General features: G+C 43.7%; 1 protein-coding gene and 1 pseudogene across 3 annotated transcripts; both read left to right on the top strand.

Annotated features, from left to right (window-relative positions):
- Positions 1 to 3,064: 3,064 nt before the first annotated feature.
- LOC134483625 (disks large homolog 5-like) lies at positions 3,065 to 21,037 on the top strand. 3 transcript variants are annotated; one of them, XR_010060443.1, is made up of 6 exons: positions 3,091 to 3,239; positions 4,276 to 4,435; positions 5,775 to 5,918; positions 6,551 to 6,713; positions 7,431 to 7,554; positions 19,752 to 21,037. XR_010060443.1 is itself a non-coding variant. In XM_063278857.1 (5 exons), exons 2-5 carry the CDS (start codon positions 4,425 to 4,427, stop codon positions 7,458 to 7,460), a joined length of 348 nt encoding a protein of 115 aa, XP_063134927.1. In that variant the 5' UTR covers positions 3,065 to 3,200; positions 4,276 to 4,424; the 3' UTR covers positions 7,461 to 7,933. The 3 variants fall into 3 exon arrangements, 2 of the variants coding, with proteins under 2 accessions (XP_063134927.1, XP_063134926.1); XM_063278857.1 differs by lacking the exon at positions 19,752 to 21,037 and having other exon boundaries at positions 3,065 to 3,200; positions 7,431 to 7,933; XM_063278856.1 differs by lacking the exon at positions 19,752 to 21,037 and having other exon boundaries at positions 3,078 to 3,239; positions 7,431 to 7,933.
- Positions 17,630 to 18,918, top strand: Zc3hav1-ps1 (zinc finger CCCH-type containing, antiviral 1, pseudogene 1; annotated as a pseudogene).
- Positions 21,038 to 23,033: the final 1,996 nt, after the last annotated feature.

Genomic DNA, 23,033 nt, shown 5'->3' with positions numbered 1-23,033 from the left:
TTATATTGCTTTCTTTTTGCACGATTAAACCCCATTGAGGACATTGAACTATGTTATAGAAAGTGTTACTTTTAAAACAAAAGAACAAAGAAAGAAATTGTGGAGTCACTGAGATACACTTCCCAGACAGGATCAAGGAAAGATGGCTGAGAGATGCAAGCAGGGGCTGGAATGCTGCCCTTGAGAAGAAAATGTTTTTTCTCACTTTACCTCACACTATGTTGTACTGTGTCCTATTTTTGTGGAAGCGGCTCTCATGCTCCCTGGGTTATGACAAGTATATTGTGATACTAGGAAGAGGGGTGATTTGCTATACAGATATTTTAAGAAGAAGCCTTTGCTTAGTCTTAATTCTTTGCCTACTCTTGCCTTGGTTGTTCCTGGTATCATGGAAATAACGATCTTATTATATCTTGCCAAAAGGGAAAGTGAGGTAATAAATATTAATGCCTATATAAGGATTAATAAGCTTGCAGCTGCATTCAGTTGCATCTGCCTTTGCTCTACATCCCCTGTGTCCTGGTTATTTTTGACCGTACCTGGGCCCCCAATGCACTAGATGTTGACAAACATCACCTTTCTCAGTGTCAGGTTTATTTCTTTTTTCTTTTTTGGAATCTATGATGTGGAGGCGTATTATAGCAACAATATGAAATAGCAGGCTGGCTTGTATGCAAATTGCTGTGTTAAGCTAGGTATGGGGACAAGACCTCAAAACGAGCTGTTAGGATGGGAAACAAATAATATGTTTGTTGCTGGAATTATGTTGCCTCAGCTGTGTTGCTCTGCCTGCTCAGTGTCCATTCATCCTCACTCTGTTTCTACAGAGGAACTCAAGGTTTGCCCTAGCCGCCTGTGAGCTGTGATATGGGCAGAGAAAGGCCAGGACACAGTGCTGGTTTCCCACTCCTCAGTTATGCTGAAATTTCCACTACTGTACCTGTATACACAAGTACAGTGTGGTCAGTTATCATATTTGTCTATATCTATAATAGAGGGCAACAATGATTGACTACACCCAATTCTATAAAAAACAAAACTCAGGAAACCTGGCCCTTGGCAGCAATGAATCAAGAAACATCTCGGATCGGGGGGGCACATGAATTCTGCCAAGCAATGAACTCAGATAGGTGGGGTTGGGAGAAAGATGTCTGGTCAAATAGCCCACTAGATTCACATTGTATCATCTTGATTTAATCTAAGGACAAAGAAGTGGAGTATCTCTGATGGCTTTCTTCTATCCCCTTGAAAGGTTCACTGGGGTTTGACCTCAGTCTTCATTCTTCCTGCTGGGGCAGCAACACTCAGGGAAGCTTGAGATTGTCATAGGCACAGTATTAGGCTAGATATACTGAGTAGATGATACTAAGTTGTTCAGATGGTGATAACCATTTCATTTGTTCTTAACGTGGACCTAAGGAAAGACAGATCGAGGTCCTTAGAATACAAAGATCATTTCCAGTTCTTTTCTACCATTCCAGAATGAAAGACTGGTCGGCAGAGAATTGTAAAAATTCAAGAATTGGTAGATGATGCTTTGAATGAAGGGTGGGTTTCAGTGCTGGTTTTAGACAGGGTCTCAATTACCCCATGTTGTCCTCTTCCTTGCTTGCCAGGTTCACTTTGAGCTCAGATAAACCTGTTTCCACTTTCCAAAGTATAGTCTTACAGGAGGGGCCTCCAAGGAATGTGAGGACATTCTTAGCTCTTGAGAACTGAGGTGTGTAACCCACAACTATAGCTTTATCCACTTTCCTCCAAGTCTACCAGCCATTTCAGATTTGCCTGACAATCAAGGACATAGAAAGGACATTGTGATCATATCCTGTGTCGTTCTGTATGTACTGGATGAGGTTTGTTAAAATGACAATATTGCACAAAGCTTTATACAGGACCCATCAGATTAAGGGTCACTATGCATTGTCATATCTAAAATGTCCTAATGAGAACTGACCACTGTACCACTATTCCTGTAACTTCATATGAGAAACTTGTGCTTTTAGTTTTTTTATTTTCCTTTCTTTCTTCCTCTTTCTTATGTATTTATTTATTTATTTATTTATTTATTTATTTATTTATTTATTTTCTTTGGTTTATACATTGTCAGGAAGATAGGTCAAGTCATGGATCTGCCCCCAAAATCTGAGTTATGCATCTGATCAATTAGTATTAGTGTATGCATTCAATAAAATAACTTGTTCTTTTTTTTTAACGATAATAGATGCTTTTGTGTTTTGTGGTGTGATCCATGAAACAGAAGTGAAGATGCTTGTTTCTTACTCTGTCCACTGAGTTATATCTCTAGGCTTGTCCTACTCCTTTGGCTGCACCCCTCACATCTGCTGACTATTTTGTTTTTCAGATAGAATCGCATGTTAGAGCTTAGAGAGGCCTGTAAGCAATCCTGCTTTGCTAACTTAAGTGCAAAGAGGAGAGCCCCACACTCAGCCTGAGGGTGTATTCACTGGTGGATCCAATATTTCAGTTTCCTCTGCCAACAGATCTCCACATTGTTGCCAGAACCATAATGAATGCAATTCTTTCTCCTAAGGAATCTGGTGGCAACTGTCAAATGTTAAGCACAAAGCTTCAGGCTGTACCGATAAAACACACCCACATTGCAAAGTACTCTGCAGGCTATTTCTGGGTGTGATTTCATGCACCTGCACATGAGGAGACAGGAGTCCTCTTTGGCTACTTACGTAAACTGGTGTGATTTCTCAGTAATTTTTAATGAGTAATATTGCTGAGTGAGAAGAATTTGAGGTAGGATGAAACGTTTCTGTGCAGGGATTCGGGAGGAAGCACTCATTTAGATACATAGCAATGACTTAGGTTTTTCCAATCAAGTCTAGAGCCAAATTTGGCTTTGGAAGCACGTGTTGCTTAGTGGTTATGCCACACCGAAGTCTCCTGAAAAGGGTGCATCAGCTGTTGCTCAGTACAGGGAGAACATTAGCAGGGAGGCAAAGTCTGTTATCCATGACATCAGCCATCCCTTCTTGGACATTCTATTGTCTCCTAGAGAGTCCTTGGAATCCCTGTGATGTCACCAGTGTTGTTGTGACAACCAACTCCCTACTTCTTCTCTTAGTGTCCAAAGGATATATCCACAGGCATGTTTGCCCGTCTTCGCAGGCGCTTTGGGAGAGTTGATGTTGGCTGAGAAGAGTCTAGAGTGAAGCAAACAAAACCTAAAGGTAATGATGGACACAGGACGTGGTCATGTGGAATGTGGAGTAAGTTCTGGGCAGTGTATGTTGAGCTTCCGGTCAGGGGTGTGTGTGGGGGCCTTCACTGACATTTATAGCAATGGACCACAACCACTGGAACATCTCCAAAGATATTGAGTTCCATGATTATCACAATCTCTTAAAGTCAAGGTGTTCACATCATTAGTTTCTCCATAACCACATGGAGGATAAGCAATGCCTATGCTATTATTCTGGGACCTTCTAACCTTTACTTTTACAGTGCATTCAGTGTGTTAAATTGATATAATAACACCATCAGGAGTCATGGAGGGTATAACTTTTCTGAATTAAACAGGGCATCAATGTACTTCACTTTCATTGCTTCTTTAAATTTAGTGTCTATCTGACAGTAGTAACAGGGAGAGAATTGCGCTCCTGGCCATGACCTTATATTCTTAGAACTCCTCTGACTACCTCTGGCTGACAGGGCCAACCTTACCTTCGTATATTAGAGGTTCTGCGTGGCAGATATTTTTCTACAGTAGCTAAACTATTTGGAGCAGGTAGACCAAGAAAGAGCCTGTAACCTATTGGCACTTCTGGGGCATTTGTCATTTCATTAGGGGGATTTGATAAGTCTGTTGACCATTTCCTCCCCCTGCATGACTTTTTAATCCAAAGTTATTGGACTAGAGTAACAGTGTAGGATATCTGAGTATCCCTGATCACTCAAGTCTTTGTGGATGCTGAATTGATGATCTGACTTCTGAAACCACAGGGGTGAGGGTCCTGAAACCAGGTTATAGCCCACATAGCTGTGAATAATTCTGGAGAAGGCATCTCTCTGGTACTTGTAAGCCTGTGTTGGCAGGCATAGGGAACACCTGGCTGCTTACATCTCTTGGTCTCTATATAGTAGTGGGGGAACTGTGATCCCCTTAGGAGGCCTCTTACACATAGACCAAACTCCTTGCAGCTACACTGGCTTCCAGGCTTGTTCTCCTGTTTGGGCCTCACTGTGGTCTGTGTATGCTCTATGCATTCTCCCCATGCAGGTTCACTTGTGTTCTTCTACCTACAGAGACCTGCAGACAAACGTCATCCCCTGAAACTGTCCTAAACAAGGTGCAGGCCAATGAGGAAGAGGAGAGGCTGAATAGAGAACTGGAGCTAACTACCAAGGAGAGAAATGAGCTGACAGATCGCCTCCTTTATGTGACAGGTGGATCCATGAACAAGAGGTATGCCTTGCTCCAAATGCTCTTGTGTCACTCACTGCTGTGTAATCTCATTCTCATCTTATCCTCTGAAGGTGGTGGGGTCTAGAATGCTGTGCCTCCCAAAAGACCTTGTTCTAAACCTCGTCTCCCATAGAGAGGAGATTCAGAACCTGATCTTTGGTAGGAGTGAGTTTGGAAATGGACTCTCTGACTCCTCGTGTTGAAAATCTGAACTTGTGATCTGAGTGAAGAATTCATGGATAAAGTCACTGGAGCATGAGTTCCCTGTGTACAATTGGAAAGCCCTTGACAGGTGGTAGCTTTGCAAGGTTCTAGGTGCTGTGAGTTTGTGGAGAGTGTTTGTACTTGCTAGGAAGGTGACTGAATGCTATCATCTCCTGGCAGCAGCCTGAGGTGACAGGTCCCACATTGTTCATATCAATGCTTAAGTAGAAGGCCTGAGGCTCTGGCCTGTTCCTTCCTGTCTCTGTGCCTTACACTCTGACACAGTAATGGTGCATGCATTTCTACTGATTCTCATTGTGCTCTTTCCATATTTGTCTCTCTTTCTCATTCTCTGAGTCTGTTTAATTTTCTTTTCTTGTGGGTGTGTCCCAGTTTGTGTGTCTGTGTGTGCACAGGTCTGCATGCATATGCACAACTTTTATATGTTTATATGTCCCTCCACACTTGGAATTTAGGGGCCTGATTTTTGGCCTCAGGATTTACCTGTATTATATTTTCATGGAGATGTGAGTGCTTTATTTTGGAAGCCCCACTTTCAACAGCACAGTTCTTTGCCTATGTGGTCACATTTGTCTTTACATTCGTATGCCTTGGGCAGATTATAAGTTTGTGGCAATATCTGATGTCATCTCCAGAATTATGTGTACTGTCTGCCTCTAGAATATTAGTTAATCAGCTTGTAGCATTCCAGTTGTCAAAACATGAAAAATAAAATCAGAGGTTTCTGGGTGTGTGTTTGTGTGTCTGTGTGTGTGTGTGTGTGTGTGTTTGTGTGTGTGTGTGTGTCTGTGTGTGTGTGTGTCTGTGTGTGTGTGTGTGTGTGTGTGTGTGTGTGTGTTGGCGTAAGAGCTGTGGCCTAGGCCCTTGATATCATAACTGGTTTGAATGCAGATCCAGCCCTCCTGATTGAAAAATGTGATCCAGGGAACCCTTTATCTGGGTACTTAGCTTATGTTGTCCTGGGCACACAACTCCAAGTTTCTGAAGCTGAAGAAGATCCCAATATGTAGAATTGACAAAGTGTCCTTCCAGGGCTGGGGTAATACAGGACCCAGGCTGAGTTCATATAATCCTAAACCTCGATGTTCATTGGGTTCTATCTTCCTGGGGCCAGCCCCTACTTCAGGCCAAATCCATTTTATGAAAAATTGAAGATAAAGGAGAAAGAAGTCATGTCATTACTGCACAACTTAGACATAAATAACATTGAACATCGTGAGAAATTTCAGGAGCTCAAGAAGGAGATCCACTTCTATCGGTAAGTACTGGTCAGAAGGGCCCATCACTTGTGGAATGGCCATCTCTGCCTCTCTTTGTTCTGGACTGGAGAGCCTGCAGCTCTGAGTCCATCTCTTCTGCTGTTTAAATATCACTGTGCCGTGGGTCTTTTGGACTCAGTTTCAGTTCCATAAGAGACTATGACTCATCACCACAGTGTCTATGCATCTTTAGAAGGCTCTGGATAGAACTACACTGATTCAGGCATCAGAGTGCTATTAGGCCGACCTGGGCCTCTGGGGTCATAGCAGGTTTAACAAAGCTCAATGTGTGGACCACATGGTCAGCATGACCTTCCCTTGGTTTTACTGTCCTCTTGTGTTGTTTGTCACCTACTAATTGATGTTGCCCCCATGAATTGGGCTTTCATGGATATTTGTAGATCCCTTGTTCTTTTGGAAAGACATGGACTCTTATTGGTGCTTGGGTCACAGAAACAATTTATTCTTCCCTGAATAGGCCGTTTGCTGTTTGTGCGGCAGCCTTACATGTATGGAGATGTATTCTATGAAGTCTTTATGGGTATCTGGGTCCTTGTGGAGTTTGTGGGATTTGGCAGTTGGAATGGGAGGAAGAGGCTTCAGGATCTTACTATGCAGAGTGTGTTTCCAGCAACCTGCACAGCCGGCTCCTGATGGATCAGGCATGTATGAAGAAGAAGTTGGTCACATTGAAGCAGGAGTGCAAGGAGGTACAGCGATATTTGTTTGAGTTGAACCCGAATGATGAAGAAGAACGGGAGAAGACCAGCAACCTCCAGACCCAGCAAAATTTGGTAGGAACAAGCAGCTGAGTCAGATTAACAATGTCTGATACCATTTGCCTATTGGATACATCTTTGCTTTCCCCCATCATCTTTCTAATCTCCAGACACCCAATCAGTCACCCACCTCATGTGATAGAGTTATTCATTGCTCTGTCTATGCACAAGTATTCTGGGATGTTAACCACTCTTCAGAAACTGAATTATGGGCAAGTACACTTTTCTGCTCTTTTTGAAACTGCAGTGCAGAAATAGTGACAGAGGAATAACATATCACATTAGTGCATCTCCCTGTGATAGATTGGATGCTATGAGGAGTTTGGAACAATTTCTTGGTCCTGTGACAAAGGTCAAACAGGGGTCATGTGATGGTTGGAAGCACCTTGCAGGGATAAGAACCAAGTGCAAATGGCAAATGAGTCCTGGTCATTAGCTTTGATCTGGGTATCATGTGGCCTTCTCCTTTCTTCCTGCAACCCAAGTAGGACTCTTCCCATTTCCCCGATCTTGGTTTGCACTGGTAGAAGTCTGAGGAGCAGCTTGGTATCCCACATTACTGTGAGGGTTGCTGGTGATGTTCCCCAGCCTGCAGAGATATCAGCAATGATTTCAGTGAAAAGATCAGTGCTGTCTGTCCAATGCAGCTGAGGGGACAGAAGGCAGCAACTTGACAGCTGGTATGCGTGTCCCCATCAAATCAGTGTCTTAATAGCTGCCTTCTTCTCCCAGGTCTCAGAAACTGCAGGAGAGATGGATTAGCACATATCCCAGGAAGACGGCCCCCTGAAGAATGAGTTTCATTCTCAGGAGTTCCCTGTGACGACAATCCTCAACAGTCAAAGACATTCTTTGGGTGAATATTCTTCTTCTCAGTTAATTTCCTCAATGTTTAGAAATCCTAAATTTATGTATCCGTATGCCAGCCTGTCTCCTTGAGGTCCTTCTCTTTTCTCATACTGACAACACCATTTGAGAGACAACTGAGGGGACTGCTTTGACATCTCGTGTCCTAGAGGAGAAACAGCACTACAACTCTGTTTCTAAATGTTGATTTAGAAAATGCTGTTAAGAAATATTTTTGGTTATGGTTTTCATTGAAGTTTTCTTTTTGTTGTTTCATAGCTATATATTCTTGTTACTGTTTTTCATTTTTGATACCATTTTAGTTGTTCATTTTATGCCTGTTTTTTGTAAATTGTACTCCTTATGAATAAAAATTGATTTGTAACTCTTGACTCTAAAGATCATCTTCGTTATTCAAGGGTCCTTCCCCTTCTGTAGACTTAGAACTGACAGCTAGATATGGATCTTTGCATGGTCCAGGGAGCATGGGTAAATTGTGAGTTCAAAGCCACCAAGGGGTACACGGAGTGACAGTATCTTTTGTGTTGATAATGTGACTTTTTATGGACACACACTTTATGATGTAATCACTGCCATACAGTATCCATGCTGTCATGTATTCTGCTCATCCTAGTCTATATCAGTCTACAACACACATTCCTTAGTGACTGTGTGCACCAGATATTGAGTAACACACACTCATGCCTGTAGAGCTGCAGGAAGAATGACAACTTTCACAAAGGAATAGAGAAGTAATCCTAATCGAGAAGCATGTGCCTCAGTTTTTCTTACAATACAGCATCAGTATTAAACCACAGAGATAATGACCGTCAACGTCATTTTGGGAAATAGGTTTTTATAGGAGCTGTTTTACTTGATCATTCATATGCTGTGTTTTTTATTGTTGCTGATTATATTTATTTTTATCATTTAAGTCAATGGATCTTTTTTCAAATGTATATCTGGGCCACTCCTGAGTGCATTTCCCTCATGATCCAAAAGAGGGAATAACATTCCCCATTGTAGATGATTGTTAGGGACCATGTGGTTCTTCTGAGAGAGCAGTACATGCTCTACCCTGTGAGTCATCACCACAGCTCCTGTAGTTAGTTTTTGTCCTTCCAAGGCATGTGCTGTACTAGGTGGACACGATCACCTCCCATTAAGGAGAGAGATCTCAGGAAATGTGTATGTACATGTGGTTGAGCGGTGCCTGTTCAATGTGGTAGGCTGCTAGGCATCCATACTGGGCTCTTGTGCCTCTACTGCTCATTGTGCATTCAGGATCATCCTCCAGCATCACTCAGTTTCAATTCCAAACAGATCTTTCACTTACTATCAATGATGATTATATAGATTATGCACATCTAATAAAATACAGAAGAGACTAGCCTCCTTCTACAGGCCAACTTGGCATAATGAAATCTTTTGATAGAAAGCAAGATGATTATCTTAATCTATGTAGTTTATGGAGGCCCTCAAGAGCATCCAGAGAATGCAGACTGCAGCTGTGAACACATGTTTCTTTTGCAGAGCAGGTCTGTACAAGCCCAGAACTTAGGTGGGACAGTTCATGTTGCCCCTTTTCCATGGCAAATCTGTGATTATATTGAGAAAGTATTTTTTCCACGTGACTCATTTGCAATTTATGGAATTATACTGACTTACTGAGAGTGGAGGTGACTCCGAGAGATAAAATGCTGAAGAATAATCCTGTATGTCTGCAAACAGATGCTGTCTCATTAGGGCTTTTCAATGCTCAGCAGCTAGAGAAGCAAGGGAGAGGCATTGTTTACTCTCAAGCTTAGGTCCTGTAGTCATTATAAGCTGACCATGACACAAAAAGAGTCATAGGCATCACAATAGAATCTAGTAACTAGATTTAACCAACCTATCACATTAATGCTGTATTTGGTGGTATTTTTTTTCCCTCTTGGGACCTGGAAGAGGCTTGGGGTTTTCTAATCCTACTCATAATTTATTATCCTTCCCAAGACTATGTTCTTTGTTCTGTTAATGCTAACAGTGCCATATAATACCTTGAAATTTTTTTAGCTTTATTTTTCCCATCTTAATTGAATTGGGTATTTCTTTTTTTTTCCTTAGTAACTTGAGTATTTCTTTCACATTTCTATTGTTATTCCCCTTCTCTGTTTCCTGGCCAACACCCTCCCCCCAAAAATCATGTTCACTGGGGGTTCAGTCTTGGCAGGACCAAGGGCTTCCCCTTCCACTGGTGCTCTTACTGGGCCATTCATTGCTACCTATAAGGTTGGAGCCCAGGGTCAGTCCATGTATAGGCTTTGGGTAGTGGCTTAGTCCCTGTAAGCTGTGGCTGGTTGGCATTGTTCTTCATATGGGGTCTTGAGTCCCTTCAAGCTCTTTCAGTCCTTTCTCTGATTCCTTCAATGGGGGTCCTGTTCTCAGATCAGTGGTTTGCTGCTGGCATTCGCCTATGCATTTGCTGTATTCTGGGTGTGTCTCTCAGGAGAGATCTACATCAGGTTCCTGTCAGCCTGCACTTCTTTGCTTCATCCATCTTATCTAGTTTGGTGGCTGTATATGTATGGACCACATGTGGGGCAGGCTCTGAATGGGTGTTCCTTCTGCCTCTTTTCTAAACTTTGCCTCCCTATTCCCTGCCAATGGCATTCTTGTTCCCCTTTTAGAGAAAGAGTGAAGCATTCGCATTTTGATCATCTGTCTTGAGTTTCATGTGTTCTGTGCGTCTAGGGCAATTCAAGCATTCGGACTAATAGCCACTTATCAATGAGTGCATACCATGTGTGTTTTTCTGTGATTGGATTACCTCACTCAGGATGATAATTTCCAGTTCCAACCATTTGCCTACGAATTTCATAAAGTCGTTGTTTTTGATAGCTGAGTAATATTCCATTGTGTAGATGTACCACATTTTCTGTATCCATTCCTCTGTTGAAGGGCATCTGGGTTCTTTCCAGCTTCTGGCTATTATAAACAAGGCTGCTATGAACAAGTGGAGCATGTGCCTTTGTTATATGTTGGGGCATCTTTTGGGTATATGCCCAAGAGAGGTATAGCTGGGTCCTCAGGTACTGCAATGTACAATTTTCTGAGGAAACTCCAGACTAATTTCCAGAATGGTTGTACCACTCTGCAATCCCACCAACAATGGAGGAGTGTCTCACTTTCTCCAAATCCTTGATAGCATTTGCTGTCACCTGAGTTTTTCCCTTTCTTTTTTTTTTTTCTCGGAGCTGAGGACAGAACCCAGGGCCTTGGGCTCTCTAGGCAAGCTCTCTACCACTGAGCTAAGTCCCCACCCCCTGAGTTTTTGATCTTAGCCATTCTCACTGGTTTTAGGTGAAATCTCAGTGTTGTTTTGATTTGCATTTCCCTTATGACTGAAGATGTTGAACATTTCTTTAGCTGTTTCTGAGCCATTCAGCATTCCTCAGCTGTGAATTCTTTGTTTAGCTCTGAACCCCATTTTTAATAGGGTTATTTGTCTCCCTGCGGTCTAACTTCTTGAGTTCTTTGTATATTTTGGATATAAGCCCTCTCTCTGTTGTAGGATTGGTAAAGATCTTTTCCCAATCTGTTGGTTGCTGTTTTGTCCTAACCACAGTGTCTTTTGCCTTACAGAAGCTTTGCAGTTTTATGAGATCCCATTTGTCTATTCTTGATCTTAGAGCATAAGCCATTGGTGTTTTGTTCAGGAAATTTTTTCCAGTGCCCATGTGTTCCAGATGCTTCCCTAGTTTTTCTTCTATTAGTTTGAGTGTGTCTGGTTTGATGTGGATGTCCTTGATCCACTTGGACTTAAGCTTTGTACAGGGTGATAAGCATGGATCGATCTGCATTCTTCTACATCCTGACCTCCAGTTGAATCAGCACTATTTGGTGAAAATGCTATCTTTTTTCCATGGGATAGTTTTGGCTCCTTTGTGAAAAATCAAGTGACCATAGGTGTGTGGGTTCATTTCTGGGTCTTCAATTCTATTCCATTGGTCTATCTGTCTGTCTCTGTACCAATACCATGCAGTTTTTATCACTATTGCTTAACCATGGCTGCTGTCCTCTTCCTCTTGAAAGACCCCCAAACTTGGGGAGACTCTCGCTCCAGTCACGGGTTGGGGTACCCCCAGGAAACACGAGTAGCCGGTCTTGATGTAATCAGCAAGAGGCAGTTTTATTTACGAGATCTCAGGCTGACACGTATCCCACACAGGAGATTGAGTCAAACCCCGAGGCTCTCTAGGCAGGAGCTTTATAGGGAAAACCAGGGGTTTCGTGTGGATACACATAATTGGCTAATACAAAGGGTGCACAGTTACTTTTGGCACGGAGTTACATCAACAAAGCATACGTGTAATCTAGCATCTCAGCAATCTGGGCAGGGCAACTCATCTCACTGCAGCAGGGGGATGACCCATCCTCAGGGAGTGAAGGAAGGGGAGGGGGTGGCTCCAGATGGCCAGTGTCCTTGGGAGCTGATAGTCGGGCTGGTGAGCCCTATCTCAAATTCTCTCAGGCATGTCTGCACTTTGTTTGAGACTAATTTTATGAAATTTAACTCTTCACTCTCTCCTCTCCATCACACACGTTCTTCCTTTATTCTCTGCCAGCTTCTTCTTGCTTCTTCCCTCCTCATGATCCTCTCTAGCAAAGCCCTCAGAAACTCACCTCCCCCATCTCTCTGCTGTGCAGCTGTTGGCTGTTGGCTGTTGGCTTCTTTATAATCACAGTTAACTGGTAGCAGGGTCAGTTTTTCAGGGTTAACCAGTCTTGAGATCTACAAATTAGCATTAAATACAAGCAGAATTAAGCCAATCCACCACAGGGATTTCTTTTGCTTTGCTTTAGCTTAAATTTTATTTTACCTTTTACTTTTTATTTTATTTTTGGCTTTTTTAAACTAATTTGTTATTTTATTTATGTATATTTCAAATGTTCTCCCCCCTTTCTGTCTCCCCTTATCAAACCTTACATCCCATTACTGCTCACTTTGCCTATATGACAGTGCCCCCCCACTGACACATATCCATTCCCACCTCACACCTCTAGGATCTCCCTTGGTGGGCAACAGACCTCACCAGAGCCAAGGGCCTACCACCCCACTGATGCCAGACAAGTCAATCCTCTTCTACACAGTTACCTAGAATCATAGACCTACCCTTGTATACACTTTGGCTGGAAATTTGGTCACTAGGAGCTGGGGGATTGATGACAGAGGGTCTGGATAGATATTAAAGACCAATGGTTGCTGCTTTCTCTTCTTTTTCTGGTTATATGTGAAATTATGTTTGTGTGCTTCTCTTTTCTGAAATTATTGAGAGTAAATTAATTTCTTGGTTTTTCTTGGGTATAGATTAGCCCATTGTCTTGGAGTTTTCCTCCTATTATCCTCTGTTGTGCTCTCTTAAAGAAAAATATTGTTTAAATTTGATTTTGTCGTGAAATATCTTGGTTTCTCCATTTATGGTGATTGAGAATTATGCTGGGTATAGGATCCTTGGTATGCATTACATCTGCCCGAATTTTTCTGGCTTTTGTAGTCTGTTTGGAAGTCTTGTCTAATTCACATAGGTCTGAAGGTATTTACTACTGGTTATTTATACCTTACCCTTTTTAAAGTTCTTTCTTTGATCTGTGCATTCAGTGTTTTAATTATTATGTGAATGGAGGAATTTTTTCTGGTACAATTCATTTAGCGTTCTGTAGGCTTCTTGTACAGTTATGGCATTTTCTTCCTTACCTTATGGAAGTTTTCTGCTATGATTTGTTGAAGATATTTACTGGACCTATGAACTGGAAATCTTAATTCTCTTCTATATCTGTTATCCTTAGGTTTGAACTTTTAATTGTGCCCTGAAATTCATGAATGTTTTGGCTTCAAAAAAACCAGGCATGTTTATTTGAGATGGATGTTTTGTGTTTTGTGGGTGACCTCCTTGACCCCAACTCTTCTGTTTATTAGCATGTTGGATACTGAGACATGGTCAGGAATAGTGACCTCTTGCCGTGAACTATATGAAAATAGGGAGATGACTTTGTGTATCAAGTATCAGTATTCTCCTGGGTGGTCTTGGTTCCGAGTTGGCCATATGTAACAGTTTCAAAAGCCCAGGTTTGATGTTCCTTGGGATTCCCATGATGATGCACTCAGACCTGACAGAAATCAACCAGAATCCTTGTCAAAGAACTTGATTTATATAATAGAGAGAAAACTATTAAGTTCTGTTACAAAATATTTGATCACACTGTGATCTCTATGAATGTATTATTTACTGAAAAACTATTGTGTGGTATAGCATCGCCATGGCACAGACATTTAACACAAGAGTTCTTTGTTTACTGTAAACATGGACTTTGTTTCCTTAATGCTAACCTACCACACACCTTTATTGCAAAGCTAAAATCTGCACTTACATTCAGAGATGATCAAGGAAAGATGTGAAAGGAAATGAAGATAACTAGGGCAATGGAAAGTCTTTGGGTTGAAAGATTTTTAGAAAGTGTGCAGAGGGAACCACAATGCTCTTCTTCTGGGAGGTCAGTGAATTAGGAAGGACAGTTGGGACTTGACTTCCATATCTGACTCCTGAGACTTCATTGGTAAAATGTCTGGAATTTTGGATTGTAAAATAACACATTGGCTCTGCAGCTTTTGGCAAGGACAAAAGATCATGGACAGAGAGATCACACCAGCTGGGAACAACCTGAAAAGAAATCAGGTTTTCTTAAGTCACCTGAGAAGTCCTCAAGGAGAGAGGAATGAATGGGTAGCACCATAATAGAAGGCTTTAGGATCTCATATAGTTCTACTCTACATGCCTTGAAAATGGAAGCAGAAAATGAAAAACTAAATGACTTCACAAGAATTAGCTCAATTCTGAGTATGATTATTTCGTATTGGCATTTTATACTTGATTCATTTTTTAAAATATTTAAAAAAGAACCTTCTGTTTTAATTCAACGCTCTCTTGGAATCACAAAACCCTTACAACCCCTGTAGGGCGCCTGGCATCTAACACTATGGGGCTAGAGATTCCACTTTTACCTTCGTCACCATCGACAGTTTCCATTTAATCAGCAGGTGTCCATGCCAGGCAGACACTGAGCAGGTTGTATGTTCTGTTAATCTCCACAGCAACCCAATTCAGCAGAAACACCTCCATTTTACAAGTGAAGAAACCACAGCTCAAAGCTAACGAGTATCAGGGTCCCATCAGTCTCACTGGCTGTCACTTAGACCCACATCCTTCTCTGTAAAGGGAAGCAATGGGTCTGATGTGGGCTGTGCAAGCTGACTCTCCTGAGATGATCAATGCTATTCTTGACCCTGGGAGAATTTAAGACAAGGTGATCCCACAGACTCCTGGAACAGATTCTGCATCTGGGTTCTAGGGTGGGAAACAGGATCCCTTGTCGTGGGTCTCTACGCATCTGAGGAGTCTGCTCCCATGTGTCAGCTTCTATGGCAGTGGTTCTCAACACGCCTCGTGCTGCAAAACTTTAATACAGCTCTTCATGCTGTGATGACTCCCACCAGAAAATTATTTTATTGCTACTTCATAACTAATATTGCTACTCTTATAAGTCATAACATGCTAGGTATCTGATATGTAAGGTATCTGATATACACACTAAAGAAGGGTTCGCGACCCATACATTGAGAAACATAGCTTTGTAAGACCAGAGATGCCCTGTAGTAATGACAAGTTTTAGCAGACCAAAGGCTCCTTGCCTTAATGACAACAGAGATTCCTGGCTAAAGGCACACTCTGAAATCACTGTCCCCAGGATATTTCTTACCTCAGTTTTCCCCCATTACAATGTCTGTCTCCTTGGACATGTCTGTCCAGGAAGCCAGTCCCTGTTGTCTCTCCAACAGACAGAATATGAAAAGCAAGAATGCTTTCCCTCTGTTGGCCTACAGTCACTTCTTCAGATGTAAGTTCAAATCCCCTCGTGGGCAAATGTGTGTCTCTCACATATTGTGTTAGACTTGAAATGGCGTCTGTTTGAGTTGTCAAAAACCAACACTCAATTCAGATTTACAGCTGAATTATACGATTATATTCAGGAGAACACAGAGGGTGGCCTGGCCTGCAGAGTCAGATCCCCTCTGTGCCTGGGACAATCCCACCCACAGTAGACTTCAGCTTCACCTATCAGCTGTTATCAGAAAAATCTGACCTTAAGATTCTGAGTCCACAATATGCATAACCTCTGAAGTTGTTCAATGGCCAATATGGGGGTTTGTTCCAGGTTAATATCATTCTGGTCTCTTCTCTCCCCTCGGCTGCCCTCTCTTCTCTCAGGTCTGTTGGTCGTGGAAGAACCTGGGTTCAACTCAAGTCCTGGGGGTTGGGGAAGAGGACCTTTTGTTGTGGGAATGAGCATGGATCAAGAATTTAGCCCCACTGTGACTGGGCAATTAATCTGCAGAAAATCTTCCCCAGTCACAGAACTGGGTCATGTGGGAGCTCATCCTGTTTAAAAGCGATAGGTGGTAGCTTTCTCCTGGAAAAAGCACATGGGGGTTGACTGTCACTTCTGAACCTTCTGTTCTAAGTCACTTCTCAGAAGGGGCACTTTGCTCTAAGTCCTCTGTGGGACCCACCAACCACTGAGGCTGGAGGATCCTATGGTGTTGCAGCTCTGAGCTGGGAGGGAGAGCTCTCACACTGGCATGGAGAAGCCTGTTTTCACAGCTGATCCTGATCTGAGGAACAGGTGCTTTTAAAGAAGCATGTGAAAGTATCTCCTGCAGGAGAGCCCACCCCACAGGGAAAGTCACTCAGGACAGCGAAAAGCGGCTTCCCAACTTCCACAGAGGGAGAACCAGGGAGGGCATCAGATAGGTGATCGGAGTTTGAGAAAGGCCTGCACCTCCCTGAATGTCTTCCCTCAACCATAAGTCCCACCACTGCCGCAGCTGCACACCTGAGGCTTCGCAAAGCCTGCCACCTGCTGGGGTCCCTCAAAGTAAAAAGTGAGTGTAGAACTGTGCAAAACACATCTGGGATGGGGAGACACAAGGCTCAGGTGGGCCTGGCCTCACTGCCTTTAGACTCCACTGTCAAGGCAAGTATAGGTCGTGACTAGTCCATATCTCAAATGCCTTGGGCTGAAGAATTGAGAGATGCCAGGGGCAGGGGCAGGGGCAGGGGCAGGGGCAGGGGCAGGGGCAGGGGCAGGGGCAGGGGAGCCAGGCAGAGCAAAGTCAAGCCCCAGCCAGCCTGCTGTTAATCTATGGGCGTGAGGAAGTGCAGTAGCAGAGCCTGCCCTTGTTCTCTCTGGTGGGACAAAGAACCAAGGTGGGGATGGGAAGAGTTGGGGAACTCACAGCCTCTTGTCCTCCAGCTGCAACTGCCAGTGCTTGACAAGAAAGAAGCCAAAGAGGCTCCAGGGATCCCCTGATTTCCGGATCTCATTGTCCTCACGCTTGTCCAGGTTGAAGGCTGTGCTCATCCTTGCCAGAAGCCCCTTGGACAGGTAGAGCAAGCACAGCTAGACTAAGACCACCATGGGCTCGCATTGGGACCCAAGTCAAGTGGCCACTGAGGGGCTCCAGTCAGCCTGGCCCCAGCACCTATCCCTATTGCACCCAGGCCACAGCAGCTCCTTTAGTCCCTCCCACCATGAGCCCTGCTCCCTGCACCTGCCAGGCTTGCACTCTCTGTCAGGAGCTCCCCCACAACCACAGCTAGCGGCCACTCAATGACCCTCACTTTATTCTTGTTAACCATATTGGCTAGTCATGAAGTCTCACTGTGAGACTGTATTGATAAGATGAAAGCCATAGGAGAAAACTTGAAAGATTTATAAAAATAAATATGAAACCTCTCTTCCCAGTAGCAGCCTGGCAGTTGCAAGTTCAAGAAACCTCATGTCCAGTCTGGAACCCAGCATGCATTGGTGTGGAGAACCTGCCTGCTTAAGGCCCTTACTTCTCCTGAGAGGCTGACTGTAATTTTTTAACTTTTATTAGATATTTTCTTTACTTCCATGTCATGTGTTATCCCCTTTCCCTGTTTCAATTCTCCATGAAGCAGAGTCCAGCTCACAAGCCTGAGAAGCTGCAGCCAGAGTGCACCATGGCTGATGCCTGGGTAGAGTGTTTGGTCAACAAGATCCTGTGCACCCACAGGGGCCGCATGACCCTTAAGGAACTGCAGAGTAGGATCAGGCTCCAGAGGCAGAGCTCTATGAGCTGCTGGAGACCTCAGAGCAAGATTGCTTCCTGCTGTGAGGGACTGGAGACCAGGCAGGGACAGCTATGTGGGTGGTGGCTACTACTGAAGCCTGTGGCTTCAATCTCAAGTGCAGCCAGGGACCCTGCTACAGATTGTCCAAGCCTCTGCAAGCTTACTCTGCTCGGTCAGTGCCACTATGCACAGTCCCAAAGAAACCTCTGCAAATACTCTCACAAAGTTCTTTAGGAACAAAGCTTCCAGGTCCTGAAGAATCATGAGCTCTCTGGGTTTAACCAAGAGGAGCCGGCCATCTTCCTGGTACAAAGCAATGCTTTTCTGGTGCAAGACTTACTACAAAGGAGACAGCCACAAACAGATTTGTTGAAGCCACAGCCAAGGAGGAGAGTCCAAGTCTGTGAGCACTTCACCCAGGGCAACTGCAGTTACCTCAACTGTCTAAGGTCTCATAACCTGATGGACAGAAAGGTGTTGACCTCCGCGTGACTGAGCATGGTCTGAGTTCTGATGGGGTCCAGAACATCCATGACATCTGCAACAACAAACACATTAAGAGGGGACCCACAGTCATGAGAGTTCCCCATGAACATCATAGCAGCAGGGCACACAGAGACAGAAGCATAAGCAGAGACGGCTTCCTTCCAAACAGTCTACAATTTCTCTCACACGTCTCATTTTGACATCTGGTTCACCTAGCACAGATGTCACCAGCTGTAAGGATTCCCTGGAGGACGTGTCTACAGCTGTCACTCAGGATGTCAAGAACCCGGGGACCCAGGACTCTGCACAGCTTTCCTTGGTCTCATCTAAGGCTGCTGGAGTCTGAGGACCCAGACACATGAGAGCAAGCCAGGGGTTTTCTGAGAATGGAGATCTGGATGGCTTATTTTCTAGGAATCCTACTGATTCTTTGTAAACTTTGCCTCCTCTGCTCGGTTTCCTCTTGATGCAGCAAAAAGAAATGAGGCCATGTACTTGAAAACAAGCATGAATTCTGGACACTGCATGGAGGTCAAGAGAAAGAGTGCCTCCTTCCCAGATCTGGACTTAACTTTGGTAATTGTTATCTGTCTAGAAAACCTAAAATATCAAACACATATTTCAGTTATCTGGAGTAGAGTCCTCTGCAGTAAGAACTAATGATTTTGATTTTGCTTGATGTCTGCTGTTATGTCCCTCATTTCATTTCAGATTTATGTATTAATTTATGTATTATCTCTCTGGTGTGTAGTAGTTTGAGGGAAGAGTAGTTTGTAGTTGTCTCTTTTGTGGATCTTCTGAAAAAAAATTCAGCTCTTGGCTTCCTTGAAGCTTTGTATTATTCACTTGTTTCTAAATGTTTCATTCGAGCCCTGAGTTTATTTCCTGCCTTCAAATCCTACCAGACTCTCTATAGGATGAGGCTTTGCCTGACCTTGGTAAGAGCAGCATGTGATAAATGAAGCTTTTGCTGCTCTCTGTAGTGGTCAAAATCTCACTGAAAACCTTGCATAGGCTGTTTTAGGCTGTATTAAAGTAGCCCAGCATTTCAGTGTTCCCTGCAAGGTGCCATGGGACAGTAGTAACATAAGTCTGCATGCACCTCGACAGATTTCAGTTCGGTCTTCTAAGTCATTTTATGAAAATTTATAGTGAGTTCATGGATGAACATGCGCGCGCGCACACACACACACACACACACACACACACACACACACACACACTTTACTGACATGGTGCACATTCTTTGCACACCAAGAATAAAGTGAGCAGTGAGGAAAACACACCAATAGTGGAATTGATGGAGGAAGCAGTGGGGAAGCTCATACTTAGAGTTACTTAAAGGCCCTCTGCAGGCTCTCCTTCTGTTGGAGGCTAAACTTGAAATTCAATGTAGTTCTTTATTTTCTTACTCTGTAACACACAGGACTAGGGTAGAAACTAGGGCTTTGAGCATGGTTGGCAGGTAGTCACATTGAATTAAATCCTAGGGCTAGAACACTATTAATCTTCTACTAAATTACAGAGCAGCCTGGAGGAAGACACTCAGCCGACAATGTGGCCATCTCCAGACAGGCCCCGACAATGGCTAACAGACTTGATGAAGACTGGAAACATTTGCTAATTCAGAGAGAAAAGAAGCCCCTCCATCTACACTGTACTCTAAGGACAGTTTATTCAGGTAAGGAAGACATGACCTATTGTCTCAGGTCACAGATGTCAGCACAAAGTATCCAAGGTATTGTGTGCCAATGGTAGCATTAACAGAACAAAGCACACAGTGTCATGAAGACATAATTATGAGTATGTGTAGCAAGACCCAGCCTCATCCAGGTTCTTAGATAGTAACTGAGAACCTCAAATACAGTAGTAATGTGATAGTGTGGTGTGAATCTAGTTACAACTAGCTTCTATTTTGACACAGATGACTCTTTTGTGTCATGGTCAGCTTATGATGAATGAGTAGAAGACCTAAGCTTGAGAATAAGTAAAGACTACATTGCTTCTCTAGCTGAAGAGTTTTTAAAAGCCCTGGTGTGACAGCAAATTTTGTGGACATTCTGGATTATTCCTTCTGTACTTTAACTCTCTGAGTCACCTGCACTCTCAGTAAGTTAGTTCAATTCCATAAATTGGAATTTAGTCACCTGGAAAAAATGCTTTATCAATAGGATCCCAGATTTGCCATGGAAAAGGGGTAGCTTGAACTGTCCCACCTAGGTTTTGGGCTTGCACAGGCCTGCTCTCCAAAAGAAATGTGTGTTCACCGCTACAGGCTGCTTTCACTATGGATGCTCTTGACGTTCCTCCCTAAATTGCTTACATTAAGATAATTTTCTTTCTATGGAAAGAATTCATTATGCCAAGCTGGCATACAGGAATCTAGTTTCTATTCTGTATTTTATAAGATGTGCTTAATATATAGATGATCATCACTGATAATAGCTGAAAGATCTGCTCTAATATGGAAACTCGGTGATGCTGGAGGATGATCCTGAACCCACAATGAGCAGTGGGGACACCAGGCCCCACTACAGATGCCTGGCAACCTAGCACATTGAGCATGCACAGCTCTTTAAGTTACCTGTGAATACACATCTCCTGAGATCTCTCTACTTCATTGGAGGTGATCCTGTCCACCTAATACAGCACATGCCCTGAAAGGACAAAAGCCACCTGCAGGAGCTATGGTGACTGACTCATAGATTAGAGTATCTGCTGCTCTCTCAGAAGAACCACGTGGTCCCCAGTAATCATCGACAACAGATAATGTGACACTTTTTTTAGGAGTATCACGGAAATTCACCCAGGACAGGCCACAGACATAAAGTAGAAAAAAAATATCCATTGACATAAATGATAAAACTAAGTCTAATCTGCAACAATAAAAACACAGCATACTTATGGTCAAGGACAAGAGCATCTGTCTAAACCTGTTTCCCAACACGACTTTGAAGGTCAGAATCTCTGGGGTTAATACTGAGGTTGTATTGCAAGAAAAGCTGAAGCACATGGTTCTCCATTAGGATTACTTCTATATTCCTTTCTGAATGTTGTCAATTTTTTTGCAGCTGTATAGCAATGAGTGTATATTATTCAATATGTGGTGCACAGGGTCAATTATGAATGTATGTTGTAGACTCTTATATACTGAGATTAGCAGAACACATGCCAGCATGGATAAAGTATGGCAGGGATTACACCATAAAGTGGCATCTGAGAGAAAGCCACATTATCCACACAGAAGACACTATCACACTGGGTACCCCTTGGTGACTTTGAATTCACTATTTAGCCCAGGTTCCCTTGAACATGCAGAGGTCCATCTCTAGTTGTCAGTTCTAAGTCCACAGGAGGGGACAGAATCCTTGAATAAGAAAGATGGTCTTAAGATTCAAGAGATTAAGGTCTTCCTGGTTGCTGCTGCTGCAGAGAGCCCGTGGGGAGCACCCCACGAGCAAACCTGAGCCTCGGGACCACAGGTAAGACCAAATTTTCTGCTGCAAGAAAGCTGCCTGGTGAGCTTGGGACACAGGAAAGCAGAATTTCTCTAGGACCGGGCACGTTCTGTGTTTACCGGAAGTCCCACACCCGCGGATCCCGGCCCGCAGCAGCTCTCTGCTCCCAGACCCGGTGAGAGAGAGACCCAACCGCCTGGTCAGGTGGGCACACCTGAGGCTGCAGAGCGGAAGAGACCACCAACTCTGCTCACCCCTGCCCACATCCCTGGCCCAAGAGGAAACTGTATAAGGCCTCTGGGCTCCCGTGGGGAAGGGCCCAGGAGCGGCAGGACCCCTGTGCCTGAGACACCGCCAGAACCTGAAAGAAACAGACCGGATAAACAGTTCTCTGCACCCAAATCCCGTGGGAGGGAGAGCTAAACCTTCAGAGAGGCAGACAAGCCTGGGAAACCAGAAGTGACTGCTCCCTGCACACACATCTCGGACGCCAGAGGAAAAAGCCAAAGACCATCTGGAACCCTGGTGCACTGAAGTTCCCGGAAGGGGCGGCACAGGTCTTCCTGGTTGCTGCCGCTGCAGAGAGCCCGTGGGCAGCACCCCACGAGCGAACCTGAGCCTCGGGACCACAGGTAAGACCAAATTTTCTGCTGCAAGAAAGCTGCCTGGTGAACTCAAGACACAGGCCCACAGGAACAGCTGAAGACCTGTAGAGAGGAAAAACTACACGCCAGAAAGCAGAACACTCTGTCCCCATAACTGACTGAAAGAGAGGAAAACAGGTCTACAGCACTCCTGTCACACAGGCTTATAGGACAGTCTAGCCACTGTCAGAAATAGCAGAACAAAGTAACACTAGAGATAATCTGATGGCGAGAGGCAAGCGCAGAAACCCAAGCAACAGAAACCAAGACTACATGCCATCATCGGAGCCCAATTCTCCCACCAAAACAAACATGGAATATCCAAACACACCAGAAAAGCAAGATCTAGTTACAAAATCATATTTGATCATGATGCTGGAGGACTTCAAGAAAGACATGAACACACTTAGGGAAGCACAGGAAAACATTAATAAACAAGTAAAAGCCTACAGAGAGGAATCGCAAAAATCCGTGAAAGAATTCCAGGAAAACACAATCAAACAGTTGAAGGAATTAAAAATGGAAATAGAAGCAATCAAGAAAGAACACATGGAAACAACCCTGGATATAGAAAACCAAAAGAAGAGACAAGGAGCTGTAGATACAAGCCTCACCAACAGAATTCAAGAGATGGAAGAGAGAATCTCAGGAGCAGAAGATTCCATAGAAATCATTGACTCAACTGTCAAAGATAATGTAAAGCGG

This window comes from Rattus norvegicus, chromosome 19 (genome assembly GCF_036323735.1).
Source record: "Rattus norvegicus strain BN/NHsdMcwi chromosome 19, GRCr8, whole genome shotgun sequence".
NCBI lineage: Eukaryota > Metazoa > Chordata > Mammalia > Rodentia > Muridae > Rattus > Rattus norvegicus.
The sequence above is the reverse complement of the archived record's forward strand: the minus strand, read 5'-3'. Positions and strand labels throughout refer to the sequence as shown.

Coding starts and splice junctions, on each gene's coding strand:
- LOC134483625 (XM_063278856.1), top strand. Junction 5,919..6,550: donor AAGGAGATCCACTTCTATCG/GTAAGTACTGGT, acceptor GTGTGTTTCCAG/CAACCTGCACAGCCGGCTCC. Junction 6,714..7,430: donor TCCAGACCCAGCAAAATTTG/GTAGGAACAAGC, acceptor TTCTTCTCCCAG/GTCTCAGAAACTGCAGGAGA.